General features: G+C 39.4%; 1 protein-coding gene across 11 annotated transcripts in view; it reads right to left on the minus strand.

Moving 5' to 3' along the window:
- Positions 1-315: 315 nt before the first annotated feature.
- The window catches only part of si:ch211-285f17.1 (sickle tail protein), a 269763-nt gene continuing 249695 nt past the window's right edge, over positions 316-20383 (minus strand). For 6 of the 11 annotated variants that reach the window (XM_037536688.1, XM_017715950.2, XM_017715946.2 and 3 more), the window contains 7 exons: positions 18994-19301; positions 13246-13380; positions 9553-9657; positions 8044-8121; positions 6143-7795; positions 3883-4020; positions 316-1896 (listed from right to left, as the gene is read on the minus strand). In XM_037536688.1, coding sequence (XP_037392585.1) covers positions 1408-1896; positions 3883-4020; positions 6143-7795; positions 8044-8121; positions 9553-9657; positions 13246-13380; positions 18994-19301 — 2906 coding nt within the window. In that variant the 3' untranslated portion in view covers positions 316-1407. The remainder of the gene's footprint in view (positions 1897-3882; positions 4021-6142; positions 7796-8043; positions 8122-9552; positions 9658-13245; positions 13381-18993; positions 19302-20383) is intronic. The other 5 variants (XM_017715947.2, XM_017715952.2, XM_017715949.2 and 2 more) reach the window with 5 other exon arrangements.

Genomic DNA, 20383 nt, shown 5'->3' on the forward strand with positions numbered 1-20383 from the left:
TGTTGTAGACTCTCCCTCGGTCTCATTATGCTATCATTTTTCAAACACTGGTGTATTGGTGCCATCTCTAATACTTATATATTTAGTCATACTGTCGCTCATGTAAGTGCAGAAGTCTTAGGACCTAGAAATGTGCAGTGTAATTAAATTTACTGCTTAACATAGATGGCTTTAAAGCAGAAGGAAACCTTCCACTGAGAAAAATGTTCCGAATTCAATTTCAAACCAACTTCTAGACCTAGTTGTAGCATCACAAACCTTGATATTGTTTTTAAAGCATCTGAAAAAGCTGAAAATAAGTAGACAACCCAGAAGACAAACATGCAGATGTTTATTGTCCTCACACGTACAAAGTCTTTCCCCCGCTCTTTGCTGCTGTAGTCTTTAAAGCTTCACACATCCAGAGTAAATATATTTATTTACAAAACATATCTGCAAGCATTTTAGCTCATCATTTTACATAATTTATCTACCATTGCAGAAAGGCATGCATAGAAACCAACTTTGGTACATTATGTTAACAAATCTAAACTAAATCTCTTAAGAGCAGTTACATTTATATACATGGGGAATACAGAACAGTATCATTGATCACTATCATTTAAGCATATACCTAGACATTGATTTTTTATTAACTTAAGAGCTGTAGTCTTCCACTAAGTTATTGCAGATATTATTGTAGATTCTCTTGGGAACAACCCATCCTAAATATACATCTTGAATCTCTAACATAGTATATTCAATGTTTCTGAACAATGGATGGAAAATTCAAATAACTTTTGGCACCTATTGAATAGACTAGGCATCACTCATTGTGATGCTGTCATTTCATAATAACATCTGAAAAGACAATGGCAGTGAAATTGAAAACAACATAAAATGTCAGTTAAGAAAATGTCCATCTGCAAAGGTAACACTATGGCTGCAACCAATGTTTAAGAAAAAAAAAGATCAATATATAGTACAATCACCCAACTGTATTCAGGGCAAAGTACTCATTATTTTACACATTTTATTCTAGAACTCTTAGGCTTTTGTCTTGATAATAAAATATATTTTTAATATAATTCAAATGTAGGAAACTGAATAATCCAAAATCACACTGTGAACAAACTCTCTTGAACACGTTTCTTCTTCAGTGTGTAAACTGTCAGTATTTTTTTCATTATATTTCATTGTCAGGATTATTTCCTTGAAATTTAAGTTCAAAATGGGTTGATGATTGCAAATATGCAATATAAAAGTACTGTATGGATAAGCAACAGCATAAACAGCCAGAAACCAAACACTCTGTGTGCACTCTGAACACTAGATGCAACAGAACAGCAAAATAATCATAATAAAAACAACAATTCGTGCAAAATGAGGAGCAATGCTGAGTAAAGGATAGCAGAGTGGCTGAGCGTTCTATGAAGCGTCCTTAGCAACTGTTGCCATGGGGATAGCTGACTTTCCAGCACTCCCGTTGTGTGGCCGACTGTAACTGACAAAGCTGGGTGTATGTATGGTTCGGATGCTCTTCGCACCCTGAGTCAACAAGGTGGGGGACAAAGGAGAGTGGGAAGGGGAGGAGGAGGAGGGAGGTCGGCCATTTTGGGTCTGAGTGGACAAGGAGAGGCCTTTAGTACTATGAGGGGGTGGACCAAGCTTTAGGGAACCATTAGTGAGGGAGGGAATCTGTGAGGAAGGGGCAGGGATTGAGCGAGGGGTGGGAATGGAAGACTTGTTGGAGGAAGAAAAAGGAGGGATGATAGAGGAGGAGTTTAATGGGTTAGTAGCATCAGATTGGGAAGCACCTTTTCCTATGCTAGAGGAAAAAGCTGGGATTTTAGAGGCAGGCAAGGTAGGGGAAGTGGATTTGGGATCTCCTCCAGATCTCTTAGCACTTCCGTTAGCCTGCAAACAAAGATGTCAGAACACATTGATTGTCAGCTGTAAGCAAACTCATGATGAAGATGTGAAGAACGTTTCAACACATTTCACTTACACTAGTAGGATCTACAGTTAAATTATCAGAGATAATCAAAGACATTAATTATTGACTTAAAAGATGCACTCACACACACACACAAGAGAAGGCAAAAATATTTTCAGTGTTTGTGCAGGACTGTAAGTGAAAGCTTAAGAGTTAAAGAACATAGGGGAAAGTAATATCATTTACATTTTAAAGGAATACACCAATGTTTTTCAATCTGCTGCATCTATAGCGTACGGTCATTTAGTCTCAGGGGGTGGGGTGGGGGTTTGCGCCTTGTGATCTCATAATAAGAACATCTCAGGGCAACCATGAGATGAAATTTTGAGTGATAGTAGGGTGGGAATAAATTTTTAAACCAATCCAATGCTTTTTGAAAGAGGAGCACAAAGTAGGGTGGAGATGATACTCACTCATCAACATTGCATCAAACCATAAGCCTGTCCATAACCCATGCATGTTATGCAAGAAAACACGAGCTGACGAACAGAGATACATTACATATAAGAAAAATAAACATTCTCTTGCAAGGAAGAGAACACAGTTGTGTTATCAACTGTACTCTGGATGTTAAAGGCGCACAGACTAGTTGGATTTGACCATGGTCCAGGCCCAAAAATGTAATTTTTTTTTTCCCCCATTCAGTGCAGCCCACTAGAGCTTATTACTTATGACCTGTCTCCAAACTCCCAATATTTTTACAAGTCACGCCTACCATGACCTTACAAAATTTATGTGGTATGTGTACGGTATTTTTTTGATAAGGCCACAAAATTCAGAACACAAACTATTAAGTTCTCTGTGCAGTGGGCCAATTATGACCTTATGTGCTAAAGTGCAAATGCCCTCATACAAATATTTTTTTCAATGAATAAAATAAAAATAACATCATTTGCTTGTTTAATCAGTATTATGTCTCAAAAAGCTGACGCTCAAGTTATGCCACACAACCTACTAGCATCTGATGTTAACCTAAATGTTTGCGCTAGACTACCTATTTAAGTTTTTTATTTTGTTCTAAGCAGTTAAGAGACATTTTGTTTGCATGCAATACAAAGCTATTGATTTTGCTTACATTAGATGTTGTACGATACAGATGAGGCAGATCATGATTAGGCTTAAAAACACTGGAGAATTCCTTTTAGATCAGGTGAGTGGTGCACAGTGAAAGGATAACCAACCAGTATGCAATACCAGAGGACGTTCCGAGAGGATAGGAAGAGGTGCACTGTGGTGGAAGTTTAGTAGGGGGTTGATCTTGGTAGTGAGGAGTGGGGACTCATCCCCTGAGAAGTAAACAGGGGAAAGTCTCCAAGACTGGGTTTAGTAGAGGAGCATCTTGGCTAGCACAGAAATGTTGTGGAAAACAGTGACATGAGTTTTGTTGTTTTAGCAGAAATAAATTTGGGTGCAAAACTGAAGTGTAAAATGTATGATACAATTCATGTTAGTACTTTTGACAGCCTGTAACCCAAGCATGGGATGGCAGGGGGCCAATTAAAAACAAGCTGTGATGGTAACTCAGGAAATATTAACTGTTTTTTTGTTGTTGTTGTTGTTTGGTTATTTTTTTGTCTTTGCCATCTACACAGCACCAACACCACAAGCAGAGTGAACAGAAGCAGAAGCATTCCATGGTGTTATGAGATAACAGTCACATGCTTTCAGTCATAGCTAATTGAAGCACAGCCAAAGAGATTAGAACAAGGCCATGGTAGCTGTGAGCTATTCATACATATTCAAGGACAGTTTACTCAGTTTCTCTTTGTTAGTTTCTCTTTGTAACTCAAGCCCTATAAAAGCTTACTATTCTATAACATAGATACTCTAATTTGCATGTTTTCAGTAAGCATCTCTAAGTATGTGTGCCCTGGCTGACTGGACCAGAGGTCCTATGACAAAACTACCTGGCGGAATTGCCTCTGTGAGTCCTGTAGCTTTTGCTGTTTTGCTGCCCTCTCTCTGTCTGAGGTACCCGGCTGCTGCCTGGTCTTGCCAGACACGGGCACTGGCATCCGACTAGTAGGTGAGGCCACGCTGGTGTTCTGCAAGAGGGATTCAAATCAAAAGGGAGAAAAGGGAATTGAAAAAAAAAAAACGAAACACAAGAGTGCTACATTGGATGTTGTTTTTTGAAAGAGAGTCAAAACCTGCATAAAATATTCCATAATGTTTAACTATATACACTGCTCAAAAAAATAAAGGGAACACTTAATCAACACAATATAACTCCAAGTAAAAACTTCTGTGAAATCAAACTGTCCACTTAGGAAGCAACACTGACTGACAATCAGTTTCACATGCTGATGTGCAAATGGAATAGACAACAGGTGGAAATTATTGGCAATTAGCAAGACACACTCAATAAAGGAGTGGTTCTGCAGGTGGGGACCACAGACCACTTCTCAGTACCTATGCTTTCTGACTGATGTTTTGGTCACTTTTGAATGTTGGTGGTGCTTTCACACTCGTGGTAGCATGAGACGGACTCTACAACCCACACAAGTGGCTCAGGTAGTGCAGCTCATCCAGGATGTCACATCAATGCGGCAAGAAGGTTTGCTGTGTCTGTCAGTGTAGTGTCCAGAGCCTGGAGGCGCTACCAGGAGACAGGCCAGTACACCAGGAGACATGGAGGAGGCCGTAGGAGGGCAACAACCCAGAAGCAGGACCGCTACCTCCGCCTTTTGTGCAAGGAGGAACAGGAGGAGCACTGCCAGAGCCCTGCAAAATGACCTCCAGCAGGCCACAAATGTGCATGTGTCTGCACAAACGGTTAGAAACCGACTCCATGAGGATGGTATGAGGGCCCGGCGTCCACAGATGGGGGTTGTGCTCACAGCTCAACGCTGTGCAGGACGCTTGGCATTTGCCAGAGAACACCAGGATTGGCAAATTCGCCACTGGCGCCCTGTGCTCTTCACAGATGAAAGCAGGTTCACACTGAGCACATGTGACAGACGTGACAGAGTCTGGAGACACCGTGGAGAGCGATCTGCTGCCTGCAACATCCTTCAGCATGACCGGTTTGGCAGTGGGTCAGTAATGGTGTGGGGTGGCATTTCTTTGGAGGGCCGCACAGCCCTCCATGTGCTCGCCAGAGGTAGCCTGACTGCCATTAGGTACCGAGAAGAGATCCTCAGACCCCTTCTGAGACCATATGCTGGTGCGGTTGGCCCTGGGTTCCTCCTAATGCAGGACAATGCTAGACCTCATGTGGCTGGAGTGTGTTAGCAGTTCCTGCAAGATGAAGGCATGGAAGCTATGGACTGGCCCGCCCATTCCCCAGACCTCAATCCGATTGAGCACATCTGGGACATCATGTCTCGCTCCATCCACCAACGCCACACTGCACCACAGACTGTCCAGGAGTTGGCGGATGCTTTAGTCCAGGTCTGGGAGGAGATCCATCTGCCACCTCATCAGGAGCATGCCCAGGTGTTGTAGGGAGGTCATACAGGCACGTGGAGGCCACACACAATACTGAGCCTCATTTTGACTTGTTTTAAGGACATTACATCAAAGTTGGATCAGCCTGTAGTGTGTTTTTCCACTTTAATTTTCTGTGTGGCTCCAAATCCAGGCCTCCATTGGTTAACAATGGATTCCATTGATGATTTTTGTGCGATTTTGTTGTCAGCACATTCAACTTTGTACAGAACAAAGTTCAATGAGAATATTTCATTCATTCAGATCTAGGACGTGTTATTTGAGTGTTCCCTTTATTTTTTTGAGCAGTGTATAAATAGATATATTCCACACATCAGAAAGAAGAGGTGAAAATGCATGCAAACCAATCCTCAACACCAACAGATGAAGCTTACGTGCTTATACCTTAGAACCCTTTAAAAAGAATGGGAAAAGGGAACAAAGTAAATATGTGATTTAGACTTAGAGTAGTGTTCTTTGACTGCCTGAACACAAGGTTAGAACCTCATCAGTGAATGTGTGCCATCTACTAAAATCACCCGTGAAACACCAGACTAGTACATACAGACACCATATATGGAGTGTTAAAAGATTCCACAGTCAGTCTTCCTAAACCAGAAGAAGATAAGGGATCTTGTGGCAGTCACTGGTTAGGCTGGGACTGCTGTGAGGAAAAGGAGAAGGAAAGACCCTTAGTCTTAGTCTTTGCGAGTGAGGCGATCAAAGCTAGTGAGAGACCTGCTGAGTAGGAGCCGCTGTGATGGACATGCCTGCTGTGGGGCTTTCAGCAGCCTGAGGAAGCAGTTGAGGTTTGGGCTTCTTCCGAAGGATGGGACCTTTGCTGGAGGGTTTGGGAACCAAAGTTTTCTGAGGAATTCCTTTATCAGAAGCCTCTTCACCCTGACTGCTCTGAGTTTTTGAGTATTCAGAGGAGTGCAGGTCCTCTGAAGACTTTGGTCCCATTTCACAAATGGTGGTCTCCAGTTGTTTGATAGTCTGTTCAAGGCTATCAAGGGTCTTGTAAGTGCTCTTTCTGATTTCTTCAGTCCGTCCAAGAGATTCCTGAGGGGTTGATTCTGATGTTGATGACTCTTGTTTAGAGAGAGCAATTTCAAACCTCTTGGTTTCTGTGTGTTGTTTAATAGTACCATCTGACTCCTCTTCATCCTCATAGACTACGACCTGCAAAGTTTTCTTGCCTGTCTTGGTACCTGTCCGGATGGCTTGTGTCAGGGCTGCAAGCTGCTTTTTAGGAAATTTAAACTTGAACTTCTTCTTAGCATCTTGTTTGAAATCTGTATTTACCTCTGTTGGCATTGCCCCATCAGACAACATTGGTAATGATGAAAAGATGTTACCATGGTCTCTAGGGACCAGGAAAGAGTTTGTCTCACTTGATGCCTTTCCAGAATCCCTCATATCCCCCTTTACCTGCTCTCTTATGTCTCCTTCCTTCTCATCTTCATTTTCCTCACTTTCCTCCTCTATCTTTTCTTCTGCTAACATCCTCTCCAGCTCCTCTTCACACTCAAAGATGGTGGAGAGGCGTTTGTAGGCTGAGCGGATGTCCATGGGCTCATCAAAAATGATAATGACAGGCTTTTTACTTAATTCACTGTTTTCTACATCTCCTTGCCTATTGCTTTTAGTGACATTTCCAGAAACCATGTCACTCGCTTGTTTTGTCTGTGGTTTGTTGCCTACAGTCACAGTTTGCACATTGCCTCTATTGGCATTGACAAGTTTTTGGTACTCTCCAGTGGACAAAGCCTGCACTTTGGTGTTCGTGATCATGAAGGCAATATTATCAGGCGGAGGCGGAGGTGGAGGCTCAGCTCCTGGCAAGTCAGGACTAAGAAAGGTCTCACAGTCATCTTCCACTTCTTCATATTTTCTCTCTCTAGTCTTGGATGAATCAAGCACAAGCTGCTGATTTGCAGAATTCAATTCATCAGGATTTGCACTTGCCTGGAAAAGGAATGGGTCAAGACCCCCTAGTGAAGCTGGTAAGCAAATTGCAGTTGGAGACTCCACCCTCTCTTCTACGCTAACTTGGACTTGTGGAGCCTTGACCACATGGACCTTGCCCTGTGTAGGGCCAAACAGGCCCAACACAGATCCTTCTGTTGGAGACTGGGGTTTTGACTTCAGCGAACTTGAACGAGTGTGCTGTTTACAAGGCAATGCATTAGGAAGGCTGGGGGTGTTGTCTGAATCTTTGTTCTTTGGGATACCCGAAGTGCCATCTGTGGATACCTGCAGCTGGTTTTGGGATTTGTCAGAAGTATTGACATATGAGACCTGAGATGGGGTTGGCTGCGAAGCCAGTCTATGGTCTGTTGTATCCTCTGATGTGTCCTTTGTAATCTGCGCTGTGACATAGTAGATGACCTACAAAGGCCAAAGAAGGAATACAACAGTGTATTAGTATGGCCTTTCAAATACTTCAACAATTGCATGTAAAAATGCATACCTGACTAATGTGATTCAAAACAGTGGCATAAGAAATATATTATGATATTAATATTTACCTGTGCATTTATACATTTATCTTAAGTTGTTAGTATGTATATAGACATTGAAAAGTGGAGTGAGGGGATAAAGATGCATAGAAGGTGACAATGAAAATAGTTGCTCACCCCTGGACTTTGACGAACAGTGCTGTTGCCATTTTCATCTGTGACCAGATCTTTGTCTTCCAGGATTTCTGTATTCTGCTAGGACAGTTTGTGAGGAATACCATCACTGCTCACAAATACCCTACCACTCAGTTCTCTAACACAACATAATTCTTAATGCTAAAACCTTTGGAAGACTTTGTAAAATGGGCTTGAATCATTTGGGGACTATAATCCTATTTCATGTATTTCAATTAAAGAATATAGTTTTGTAAACATGTACACTACGTCAAATATACACATTTCTGGATTGGTGGCATTAATCTAAAACTTCTGGCATAAAGTGCAATGCATTCATCTTCTGATCTTTCCAATTACAACCAAAAAGAGGTCATGGTGGAGAAATCATATAAAGGTGTTAACCTCACATAAGACTGAACATTTTTTCAGGGTAACTGACATGGACTTCTGAATTTTTAAAATTCCAATACCTATATTTACTTCACAGTTTAAAATGATAACTAACAGACATTACAAGTTAAATTTAAAAAGGTATAGAAAATTATAGGGGTAGTGCTGAAGAAGTCTATAGAAGCCAGACTTTTCAGTTTTTAGACAACAGATTATACAACATTAGACAAAAATCTAAAGATGAAATAAAATTAATAATTGAGTGAAAAATTCAAAATGGAAAAAAAGAATTAACACAGTGGACATGTTAGAAAGCTTAGAGCAGGGCATGCAAGGTGAGATCAGGTCAACCGAACTTTAAAATGCGAGCCAATTATGTCCTTAAGGAACTCTTACAAAAAGGGGAAACTACATCCTGTACTGCACTTAAGGAACAGTTAAAAAAAAAAAAAGTGTTGCTGACAATAAATAAATATACCTCTTAGCATGCAAATAGAGCTATGATAATAAATGGCTTTTTGCTTTCATTAGCTTTATTAGTATGCTTAGCCAAGCTATTCCTTTATTGTATTCATTCTGAATGCCAAATTCACAGAATCAGAATATGCAAATAATTTGCAATTGGTTCAAATAAAAAAAAATGTACCAAAATACTTAAAAAGTAAAAAAATTATTGGACGGGACAATTCTACTGATATAAGTCATGATTTTCCAATGTTAATGGTTTGGGTAGTTCTACTAAATAAGGTAATTCGATCTGTAATGCACTATATATATTTCCAAGAATCTAAAAGCTAATCCATAAAAAGAAACCACACAACACAGATTGACTGCATTAGAATGCCAAAGAATATGTTAGTTTATTGACTGGATCAATACACAAAGCCAATCAAGTTTGAAATAATGAAATACAACTTTACTTCACAAAAAATGGAACTTCAGTCTGGTTCTGCTACAAACTAAACAGCATTAGCAGTGAGTCCAGTGGAAATAAAGTGAGAGAACAGTTGTGAAAAGAATCAGTGGCATACAAGCATTTTTCAAGGGCAGCCATCAGGGACAAGCAGTTGACAGGAGCAGGCAGCTATAGTGAGAACTAAAGGATGTCATGTCTGTTACCTTCTTATCTTTGAGGGGCAGTAAGGCCCCAAGTCTTAGCTCTTTGATTTGTGGCTCTACCAAACCTTTGACCCCTATATCCTTATTAGAGCACTTCTGGAAAACCTGAGGAGGAATATAAGAATATGTGTAGGTGGGTTAAGACCTGGCTCTCAGACTATAGAATAGCGCACTCTCTATAAGAGCAGGCGTTGGTAATTAGCTACTATAACAATAGTACACCACGTAGATGGAGTTGGAGAGAATGGAGAGGATCCACAGAAAGCACCTTAGACCATATTACAGACTTCCTATGTTTAATCCTAAAAACAAATAAGTTTAAACTAAAATTTTTCACAAACTCATATCTCAAAAAAAATCATATCTTAAGGTTTGGTAATGAATTATGATATCTGTTGTCAAGCTATTGACTATGAAGTGATGGCTATGATGGATATTTGCTCTATTCTTCACAATAATTTCCATTTGCTACAATATACACACTGACATTCACACTCTAATGAAATGGAACTGCAGAGAGCATGTGTGCTGTGTTTTTTTTTTTTTAACCACAAAAATTAGAACTTAGAACACGTTCTGGATTATGCTAAAACACTATGTATCCTTTTGGCAAGATATTTCGGTTTCCTATCTGTAAATAAGATGTTTCTGTAATATGGCTTCTTCTATCAGAGTTAAGAATAACATATTCTAATTACATTTGTCATTGTACACAAAAAGACCAGTCTTCATTATTAGAATTTTACCACATTTACGTGGACAAGCAGTAAATTCAATTTTCAGCTCATTCTCAGTTTTTTTTATGAGTATAATTTACAGTGTATATATATATGTATCAGTGGAAATTTGCATGTCCAAAAACTAAAGCTAAAAATTAAAGTCACTTCTTTAGAGAACCAAAGAATGTTACTTTACTAATTATATAAGTATATAAAGCTAGTCAAATTTGAATGTGATGTTCTACAAGAGGACAGGACATTAGTTTAGAGTTAGAGTCAGCTTTGATGCAAAAGAGAAATGAAGCCCCGTCACCACAAGAAAACTGAAACACAAACATCCCACAGGCACACCCCCACATCCACCAAGGTCATGACTCATTATTGACCTTTTCAGAATTTTTAATTTCAGATCCTACATACATTGAGTTGCATATACTTTTACTTCATAGGTTTACTATTACAAACTGTAGCCCTTTTGTTCCTGCACAATTGATCAACTCCCCTTTCTATCAACTGAAAGAGATCACCATAGGACTACCATTGACAAGATATTATATACATGGTGGGCCATTCTTAGCAATGACAACCGCATGGTTGTGGGCGCTGTGCTGTCCCTTCACCTGCAACCTCATGCCAGCACTGAAGCGGAGGAGTTTAAAAAAAATCACAGTTGCTGTGTGTCTTTCACAGTTGTGGACAGCTATAATGTTTCCTTTCCACTGATGGATGATGTATCAAATCAAATCAAATTTATTTGTATAGCGCTTTTCACAACTGACGTAGTGGGGGTCTAATAAACTGTGCAGAAACAGATGGGTTACTAGAGATGGGAGAGAAAAAAAAACTACAGTGTAATACAACATTGACACATTTCACTATATAATCATGATTTTACTATTTAATCATGAATATTCTTAATGACTGTTAAGCCTGTTTGACAAATAGCTCACCAATATGTAATTTTGTTTTAAATCCCTGAGATGGCGCCTTTCTAGCGAGACCAGTGCTTCCGTCATGGAGTCAATTATTAGGCATATATAGTGTCATGGATTACAACGCTTAGGGACAATGGGTTTAATCTAACCATTTAGACAATAATTAGAGACTCCCTAAAATACAAAAAGGAACTGGGCAAGATTCCTAACATTATATTTACTTATCATTTTACACTAGTTTAAATTACTTAGGAAATGTGTAAAAACATTCTATTTTGAATGTTTTAAAATGAAACATTCACTAAATATGTACACATGAGTACAACCATCTACTTCACAGTTCTGTTTTCCTTCAATATCAAATATCAACATAGCTGCAAGCGGCAAAGAGTGGGTTCAAGCACGCATTAGCAGTATGAGCCCTTCTGCAGTTTTAGCCTATTAGGCCTAACATGGCCTCATGCTGTTTGAGCCTTATTTATAGGCAGAGTGAATAGAAGTGAAAGGAAGTCAGTTTATCAAAAGGCCTTCATTTGCCTTAAACAACTAGCAGAGGTCTTTAAACATAACATTACATTCATACGTACTGATCTACACTGGTCTGTAGAACATCCAAGAGATTGTCAACATAGATGTCAAAACTACATGACTAATGGCAACATTTCTCACATAGTTGCATTTAAAAGAAATTGTTTGGTTCTACATATTTAACTCTTTGATATGATGTAGGCCATAATGTGGCCCAATGCACTCCATAAGGGACCCTTTTGTTGTACAGGAGCTCAGTGAAAGTGCGTCAGAATTTGTCAAAAGGCGTCAATATGATATGACTATTGATCAGGGACCATAACCAAAGATGTTCACCAAGTTTTGGTCACTCTGACCTTTTGACCTTTGTTAATAAAGCTGTAGTCTTTGAATGAATACGCCAAAATACAAGACATGGCAGTTTAATTTATGACATAACATGTAATTACAAAGTTATTCAAGTGAGTGAACTGAGTCATATGGCAACAATTAATGGCATAATTATTTACCTAGAGAGGCCAGAGAGTATTTCTAGATCAATTTCGAAAAGTCCAAAGACTAGTTTGAAAAGTATCATTTTCAAACAGTTAACAGTTACAAAAAAACAATGCATGTGTATTAAACTTGCAACTGGGAAATTGTTTGCCACACTGTACTACATTAGATTCATATAGATTTTTGTAAATAAAAAGATTTGTAATTTTCCACAAATTACATGTGGGTCAGGTGAAAATTGTAGGACTAGTTCACAAAGGTAGGTTTCACATATTATGCCAATTAGGATGTTTGTTTGGACCAAAGAAATCAGGAAAAAATATGGTTTGTCTATAAAAATTTTGGTTTAGGCAAAAAAAAAATGCGATACAGCGCCCCCTTTAGGCCAATTGGGCTCATGTAGTACACCAGAGTAGTGGGAGGGACTACTACCTATTGACCAAGTTTCATGTCTCTAGGACCTATGGTTTTGGTCTGGGTGACTCGTTTTAGGGCAGAAAAATAACAAGAAAAAAAATCTTGACAATTCCAATAGGGTTCTAGCACTGCATGCTTGAACCCTAAATATACCAGTGTCATATTGCAATACCTAACACAAATTTACAAAGTCATATTACATAAGAGAACATCAATTTTGGAGTTATCATACAACATTGTCTCAAATTAAGAAATTCTGAACCACTTAATCAAGGTTGATAATCAATTGTTATATCTGTTACCAAGCAACTGACCATGTGGTGAAGGTGTACTAACCTGCAATCTGCTAAATATGTATACATATACTCACAAATTCATATCACACAATACAATGTCAATAATGACATTTAATGGCATATTGCAGTACTTATCACTAAGTCTTTAAATATCACAAAGAATTGTATTGATGCTCAAGTACTGTTATAATAACATATCTGATGTTTCTGATTAAATGGCCAATGAGTGTAGGTACAAGGTAAATGTACCCAAGAAACTGGCAGCTCAACATATGTATGTGCACACTTATGTATGTCACTCACCTGTAACTCAGCCATTATCTTATCCCCTTCATTCTCTTCTGGGATAGCAGATGCAGTGAAGGGGGGCGGTGTACATGGCTTGGGCTTTGTCTCTGGAGGGCTCTTTAGTTTAGGCAGAGGCTTCCCTTCACCTTCCTGTTAAAGACACCTACATTAATATCATTCTATGCAACAATCAATTAAAATTTCAAAAAATGAGAATCCTTTTAGTTTAAATTAGCTTCAAATAATATTAGAACAATTTTTATAAAATAGATATTCATGATTCTAAAATCTGATGACAAATCAGTTGTTTACTGAATTAATGCACCAAATCATTAAAACCTATTGGGCAAGTCATGGAATTGTTGTTGACGACAATGTTGCTTGGCAACCATAGTATGTTGTTAACAATCTGTATAGCTTGATGGAAGACTCATTAATGAAGAATTTTAATTAAAAATAAATAATTCTTTATTAAACACTGGTATACTTTGTCATATTGTGTGTGCTTTATCACTGTTTCCAACACCACCTCCATTTTAAAATGATAGCAAAACAAGTGACACATTGATTTCTTATAAACTTATTGCCCAATCCTGCTACATCAGTGCAAACCTCTTTATTAGCCAATTTATTAGCTGTTTATTTTATTATGCTATGGTGTATACTGTAAAGCATGCACAAAAACCACCAACTGTGACCTGCAGTGTTATTTTTGGCATCTGTGGTTTTGAGCAATATGCTGTCTAAACATGCAGTTTTATTAGCAAGAGATCTCACATCTCATGTTTCCAGTCTCATTTTATCATATGACCTACATTTGTACGCATACCTAACACAGGCTTCTTAGACCTACAACAAAATCTTTGATGCATCTGCAGCAAAGTGCTTTGTTGCATTTGAGTTAAACCTCCATGACTGAAAAATAAACATTGTCTTTAAGGACTTCCAAGTTTTCAGTTGCTCCAATACAAAGCATTGTGCAACAACAATACTAATGCTAAATGAGATGAATTTATCCTTTATTGTATTTTGAGAAATGAAGCACACAGATTACCACTCACATTTGGCTGTTTCTGTTGACTAACTTTGCTCTGATACACAGGGCAAGAGATTGAATACTTAAAGTCAAATTTTATGTTTTGTTGATATGTCAATATGATTACATGTTTAGAAATATGTAAATAAAAACCACATTCTTCTGCAAATTTTATTAAACAATTTATATGTATTGAGTTTTTACTAGAAAAAAAAAACATAACTTTTGCACAAACTGCATTTAATGACTTAATATGTTATGTATTTTACCCCCTTAAAGTCCCAGGCTTATTACATACTAAAGCTTATTTAGTAATTCTCTTCAATGTACTTCAATGGACTTTAATGCAAACTGGTTGAGCTATTCTAAGGCTACAGAAGTATATAACAAAACTTGGGTCATGCAAGAGGGCCCTGGCCATTTCAAGGGTTAGTGCTGAATAACAACTAGTGCTCCACTAAAATCATTTAATATCTTAAGATTCAACATCATAGAAATACTACTGTCACACCCATATTTATGCATGTATGTACAAAATTACATTATGCCCATTCAGAAATGAATGCGAATAACTTTATCTCATAACAGTGCATGTCAAGGCTGGGATATTTTAGACGGTAAGCTAACTGTTGGTTCTTGTAGTTGACATGCTGGATGTTACTTTGACAATGGCCTGTTATACTGTTAACTATTATAGCCAAGATGACCTGGTTGGAGCATCTCCAAAAAAGGAAGGCGTGTGGGGTGCTTCTTGTCAGCAAGTACCTATTGACAGTAGTCTGAGGAGGGACAAACCACAAACTGGCAAAGGGAACGAGGGGTTTATCGATGCGCCAGGGCAACGAAGATTATCCCATCTGGTGCAAACTGACATATGAGGTACCGTGGCACAAGAAACAGACATTTTTAATGATGTTTACAGGAGTAATGTATCACAACACACAGTGCTTTGCACTTTGCTGCATATGGGATTGTGGAGCTGCAGACTGGTCAGAGTGCCCATGATAACCCCTGTTCACTGTTGAGTGTGCCTGCAATGGGCAAGTAAGCATCTGAGCTGGACTATGTAGCAATAGAAGGTCACCTGGTCTGATCAGTCGTTTTCTTTTATATCACATTGATGGGGCCAAGTACGTGTTTTGCTCACTGCTTTTTCAAAAACCCCTACCTTGTAGATCCACTTTGCTGGTAAACATAACACAATTTGTGTTAGCCATGCTCCAACCCTTTGTAGTCATCTCCCTCTATATGATGTTTACCTGGGGAAGTGATGGCACAAGTTGCACTGAGGGTAGAAGACAAGCCAGTGGAGGGAGAGTGATGTTCTGGGTCCAGGCATTCACATGGACGTCAATTTTATACATGCCACTTACCTAAACATTGTTGCAAACCAGGTACACACCTTCGTGGCAAGGGTATTCACAAATGGGAATGGCCTCTTTGAGCAGGATAACGCACCCTGCCAGACTACACAGACTTTATGGGAATGGTTCAAGGAACATGACGAAGAGTCAAAACGTGCAGCCCTGGCCTCTAAATTCCCCTGATCTCAGTCCGATCAAGCATCTACATGATGTCGAAGTCGAATATACTGACATGACAGGGCATCTTCAGAGGTCTTGCAGAGACCATGCCACAGTGGGACACAATTGTTTTGGCAGCAGATAGAGGAGCCTATTAGGTAGGTGGTCATATTGTTTTGGCCCACCAGCGTATGTTGTGCACAGTTTGCAAAATGAGTGGTGCTAAACATATTATTCCTTTTTCATCAAAGCTGCTTAGCAACAAGTGCAGTTTTGACCATCTTGAATGACCTTCAAACTACTCTGCACCTACTTCAGCAAACTGTCCTACAATTACAGAAAAAGTGGTGAACTGATTAATCAACTTCAGTCCAAGGAAACAAGTGCCCATGCACGAGTACCTTATTCGCATATGTATTGAAATGGACAATGTGTGGTGTGATTACTTGCTGCTTGTGTAATAATATGCAGTATATCTGCTTCAATTGATATCTGTAAATAATGGTATTTATGAAACTTGATCCAGTGGCTGGATCACATGCCAGGTACCAAGAGTTTTTACTGAACTGGGCAAATCTGCTTTTAGTTACAATGCACCAGTGAGCTGGAAATTAATACAGGACATTGTGCTGGAGCCTATTCCAGCAGTCTTCGGGCGAAAGGCAGGATACACCCTTGACAGGTCGCCAGTCGCAGGGCAGACACAGACAGTCACTCACACACTTCACACCTAGGGGCAATTTAGCATGTCCAATTGGCCTGACTGCATGTCTTTGGACTGTGGGAGGAAACCAGAGAACCAGGAGGAAACCCATGCAGACACGGGGAGAACATGCAAACTCCACACAGAGAGGACCCTGGTCACCCGGCAAGGGAATCGAACCTAGGCCCTCCTTGCTGTGAGGTGACAGCGCTACCCACCACGCCACCGTGCCGCCCCAATATATTTGTATGTATTTTTTATTAATAATGTTTCACTTTTTATGCTTTATACTTCATACCTGATTCGAGTGTTCATTTAAATGAACACCCTCAATGTTGTCCGAGACTAAATAAAGGTTTATTGATTGACTGATTCAATTGCTATTACTGTACATTTTCTAAAGCTTATGTGAGGCTAATCTGTAAACAATAAAAAATTCTGAGTTTATGAATTACTTTTAAGATCTAACTGATGATCTAACTGGTTCTAGCTTTGTATTCGTTTTAAGGTCAAAGTGAGCACAGATCACAAAGTTTTTTTATGAACTTCTTTACATTGTTGAATTTAAACAACAGATCCAATGTTAATTGTATGACTAAAGCTACTTCCTGTGTATTGGGTTTTGTATAGTTGATCTGCATCCACCTTTTTACACTGAGGGAGATTTTATATACTAATGTTTGATGGACTGGCTTTGGGTGGGCCTACTAGGCTAGCTGTAACTCTATCCGACACCTACTCATAATAGTCACAAAGGACTACTATTCCTCCTGGTGGGATCAAATATTTACTTAGTAATAACTTAGTCTTGAGATTTATCACCAACTCAGAGAGTGTGACATCCATACATAATTCTATTGTTCTTGCTGTTCATGTGACTGAATTTACACCACCTCTCTAGGCCAGGTTATCCGCTCACATGGCTTCTCGTACCATTGCTATGCTGACGACACCCAGCTCTATCTGTCATTCCCGCCTGATGACCCGTCGATCTCTGTGCGGATATCGCAGTGCCTCTCAGACATATCCGCATGGATGAAGGAACACCACCTTCAACTAAACCTGTCCAAGTCTGAACTTCTGGTTATACCAGCTAAACATTCCATTCAACACAACTTCACCATAACCATCGACTCACTCTCACTCTCCCCGACAAAGGTTGCTAGGAACCTGGGGGTTATGGTAGATGACCAACTCTCCTTCACGCACCATGTTGCCTCGGTCCTGCCGCTTTGCGCTGTACAACATCAGACAGATACGGCCGTTTCTAACACAACGAGCCACCCAACTCTTGGTACAAGCAGTGGTCATCTCACGCCTTGACTACTGCAATGCCATACTGACGGGCCTCCCGGCCTGTGTTGTAAAACCACTGAAGATGGTTCAGAACGCTGCAGCGCGTCTCGTCTTTAACCAACCAAAACGGGCGCATGTCACCCCACTGCTCATTGAGCTCCACTGGTTACCGGTTGCTGCTCTTATCAAATTTAAAACTCTTACGATTGCCTACAAGGTGTTAACAGAGCAGGCTCCTTCCTACCTGCACTCGCTCCTAAAGGCTTACAGCACCGCCCGGCCGTTGCGATCCTCCAATGAACGTCGTTTAGCTTTGCCAAACATTCACACAAAGCAATCGAGACTGTTCTCATACTTGATTCCCCAATGGCGGAACAAGCTACCTTCCACTGTCAGAGCAGGGGCGTCCCTCGCTATTTTTAAGAAACTCCTGAAGACAGAGCTCTTCAGGGAGCACTTACTCTAATCGCCTCTTGCAAATCTAACCACTACCAACCTCATCTCCTTCTTGCCCTCCTTCCCTTCTCTACCCCGCTATTACCCTTTGGCCAACTTTAAGGCCTGACTATGTTTGTTCTATGTACCACATTATTTGTAAGTCGCTTTGTATAAAAGCGTCTGCTAAATGTAATGTAATGTAATGTAATGAATTGTAGCCTGCTTGTCTGTTTACTTGTTTGATGGGAATGTGTGTGCAAATAAATTGGTAAAGGGCATTCCTGTAAAACTCTTCAATATTGTGTTTACTTCACTTCTATTCCTTTTTGCTTAGCTGTGTCTTTACATAACCTTCAGGCAACATTTTTTTAAAGCTGAGGCATTCCCACCCTCAACTTTTTGCAGCCATTCTCTAGGTCGTACTCTAGGGAGTAGGTACAATCCATGTAGTATTGCTCATCACTTTTACAGAACCATGCACTTCTGTGGGGAATGTTTGCTTTGTGGCATGCAGTTGCCAGTTATAGGCATTTAGGATATGATCTGAGTTGACAGTGTTGGTTTTACGCATTATATCACTGTGTAATTTTGATTTTGTTTTATTAATTTATTAAAGTGAATAGATTTTCTAAATACAAGTGAATAGCTTTGCTTATTATTATAGAATATTCAAATAATCTTCAACAGAATATTAAAAAACGAAAACATCCCTATGACTCTGACACTTTCTCCCACTCTCACTTTACACAGCTAAGTACACACTGTACCTGTGCAGTACTAGACTCCTTCCTGCTGGTGCAGGTAACCTGTCCTGAGTGTGTAGTGGTAGGGTAATTTCTGCGAGGTGGAGGTGGAGGTGGCGACTTGTTGGCCATATCTGAGCCCTGGCACAGTTTGGCTGTTTTGTCTTGAAGCTTCGTTGCTCTCTCCAGGCTTGCTTTTGCTGTTATGCTGGGTTTAGGAGGCTTATCCAGAGCTGCTGCTTTAGGTGCTTTTCCTAGGTGGGGCTTGGGGGCTTTTTCTGGACTTGTCTTAGTGGGCTTCTCAGAAGTGGGAGACTCAGGCTGACTGTCCTCTGCAATACAATTACAGGTTGTTACAGTAAGTTACGCCTAAAATTCTACTACACTTTTTCCACCGATTTGCCATATATACTGACATTAGCACAAAAACAGAAAGTGTGACAATGTATTTCTCCTCAAGGTATACCAATGAAGTGATGCTACTAAAAAAAATTGAGGACCAAAACATGTATTTGATAGGCTAGTCAGAAAGTGCACCAGTTTATCTTTAAAAACACTGAATACACAACCAAAATACTACACCCAAAGTATTCTAACAGTGTGATCTTTAACATGCATGCAAAATATTTTACATATGACAAGACCTTCATGAAGCTGGCCCCTACGTGGCCAGAAATGGAATAAAAATACTCTTTGATTGTGCTGGTTTGTCCTATAGGAGTCATCATTTGTGCTGGCACCATTTTTGACAAACTAAACATTTTATATTTTATGATTAACCAGTGACATTACTCAACCCCCCACTTAATGTCTAAACTGCACAAATATGTTAAAAAAAATGTTGATCTGTGCCATGCTTCTGCTGATTTGTGCTGTTAAAAGAAACGCTGGTGCTGTTTTAATTCTCAAGTTATAAAGCCATATTGTTGCAATGAGTAACGTCACTCAGCCACCCATAAATGTCTGGATCGCACCAAAATGATCTTATTTGTTTGTGCTGGTTAATGCTAGTAAAAAAACAACAACATTTTTTCTATTTGAATTCTTAAGTTACTAATCAAAAGGATTTGGTATTGCAGCAGGTATCATTTATTTTAAACCTACATATTTTTAATTTTTGTGTGTAATACTGAAGCTCAATTTAAGCTTTCCTGACATTAAACTCTAAATAATTTTTGGCCCTATATTTTCTTGAAAGGACTACATACATTTCCTTCAAAACTTTTTCCAGTATATGTATTAACAAACATACAATTATAATAACATTATAGATGACGCCTTCATTAACTATCATGGTAATCTGGGATTCTCTGCTCTCACAACTGCTACCAATAAACTTTTGTATTCCTCAAACAACATGCAATTTCACTGTTGCTTGATTTGTTCTGAAAACGCGCTTTTAAAGTGCAAAGTA

Source organism: Pygocentrus nattereri, chromosome 3, assembly GCF_015220715.1.
Source record: "Pygocentrus nattereri isolate fPygNat1 chromosome 3, fPygNat1.pri, whole genome shotgun sequence".
Lineage (NCBI taxonomy): Eukaryota > Metazoa > Chordata > Actinopteri > Characiformes > Serrasalmidae > Pygocentrus > Pygocentrus nattereri.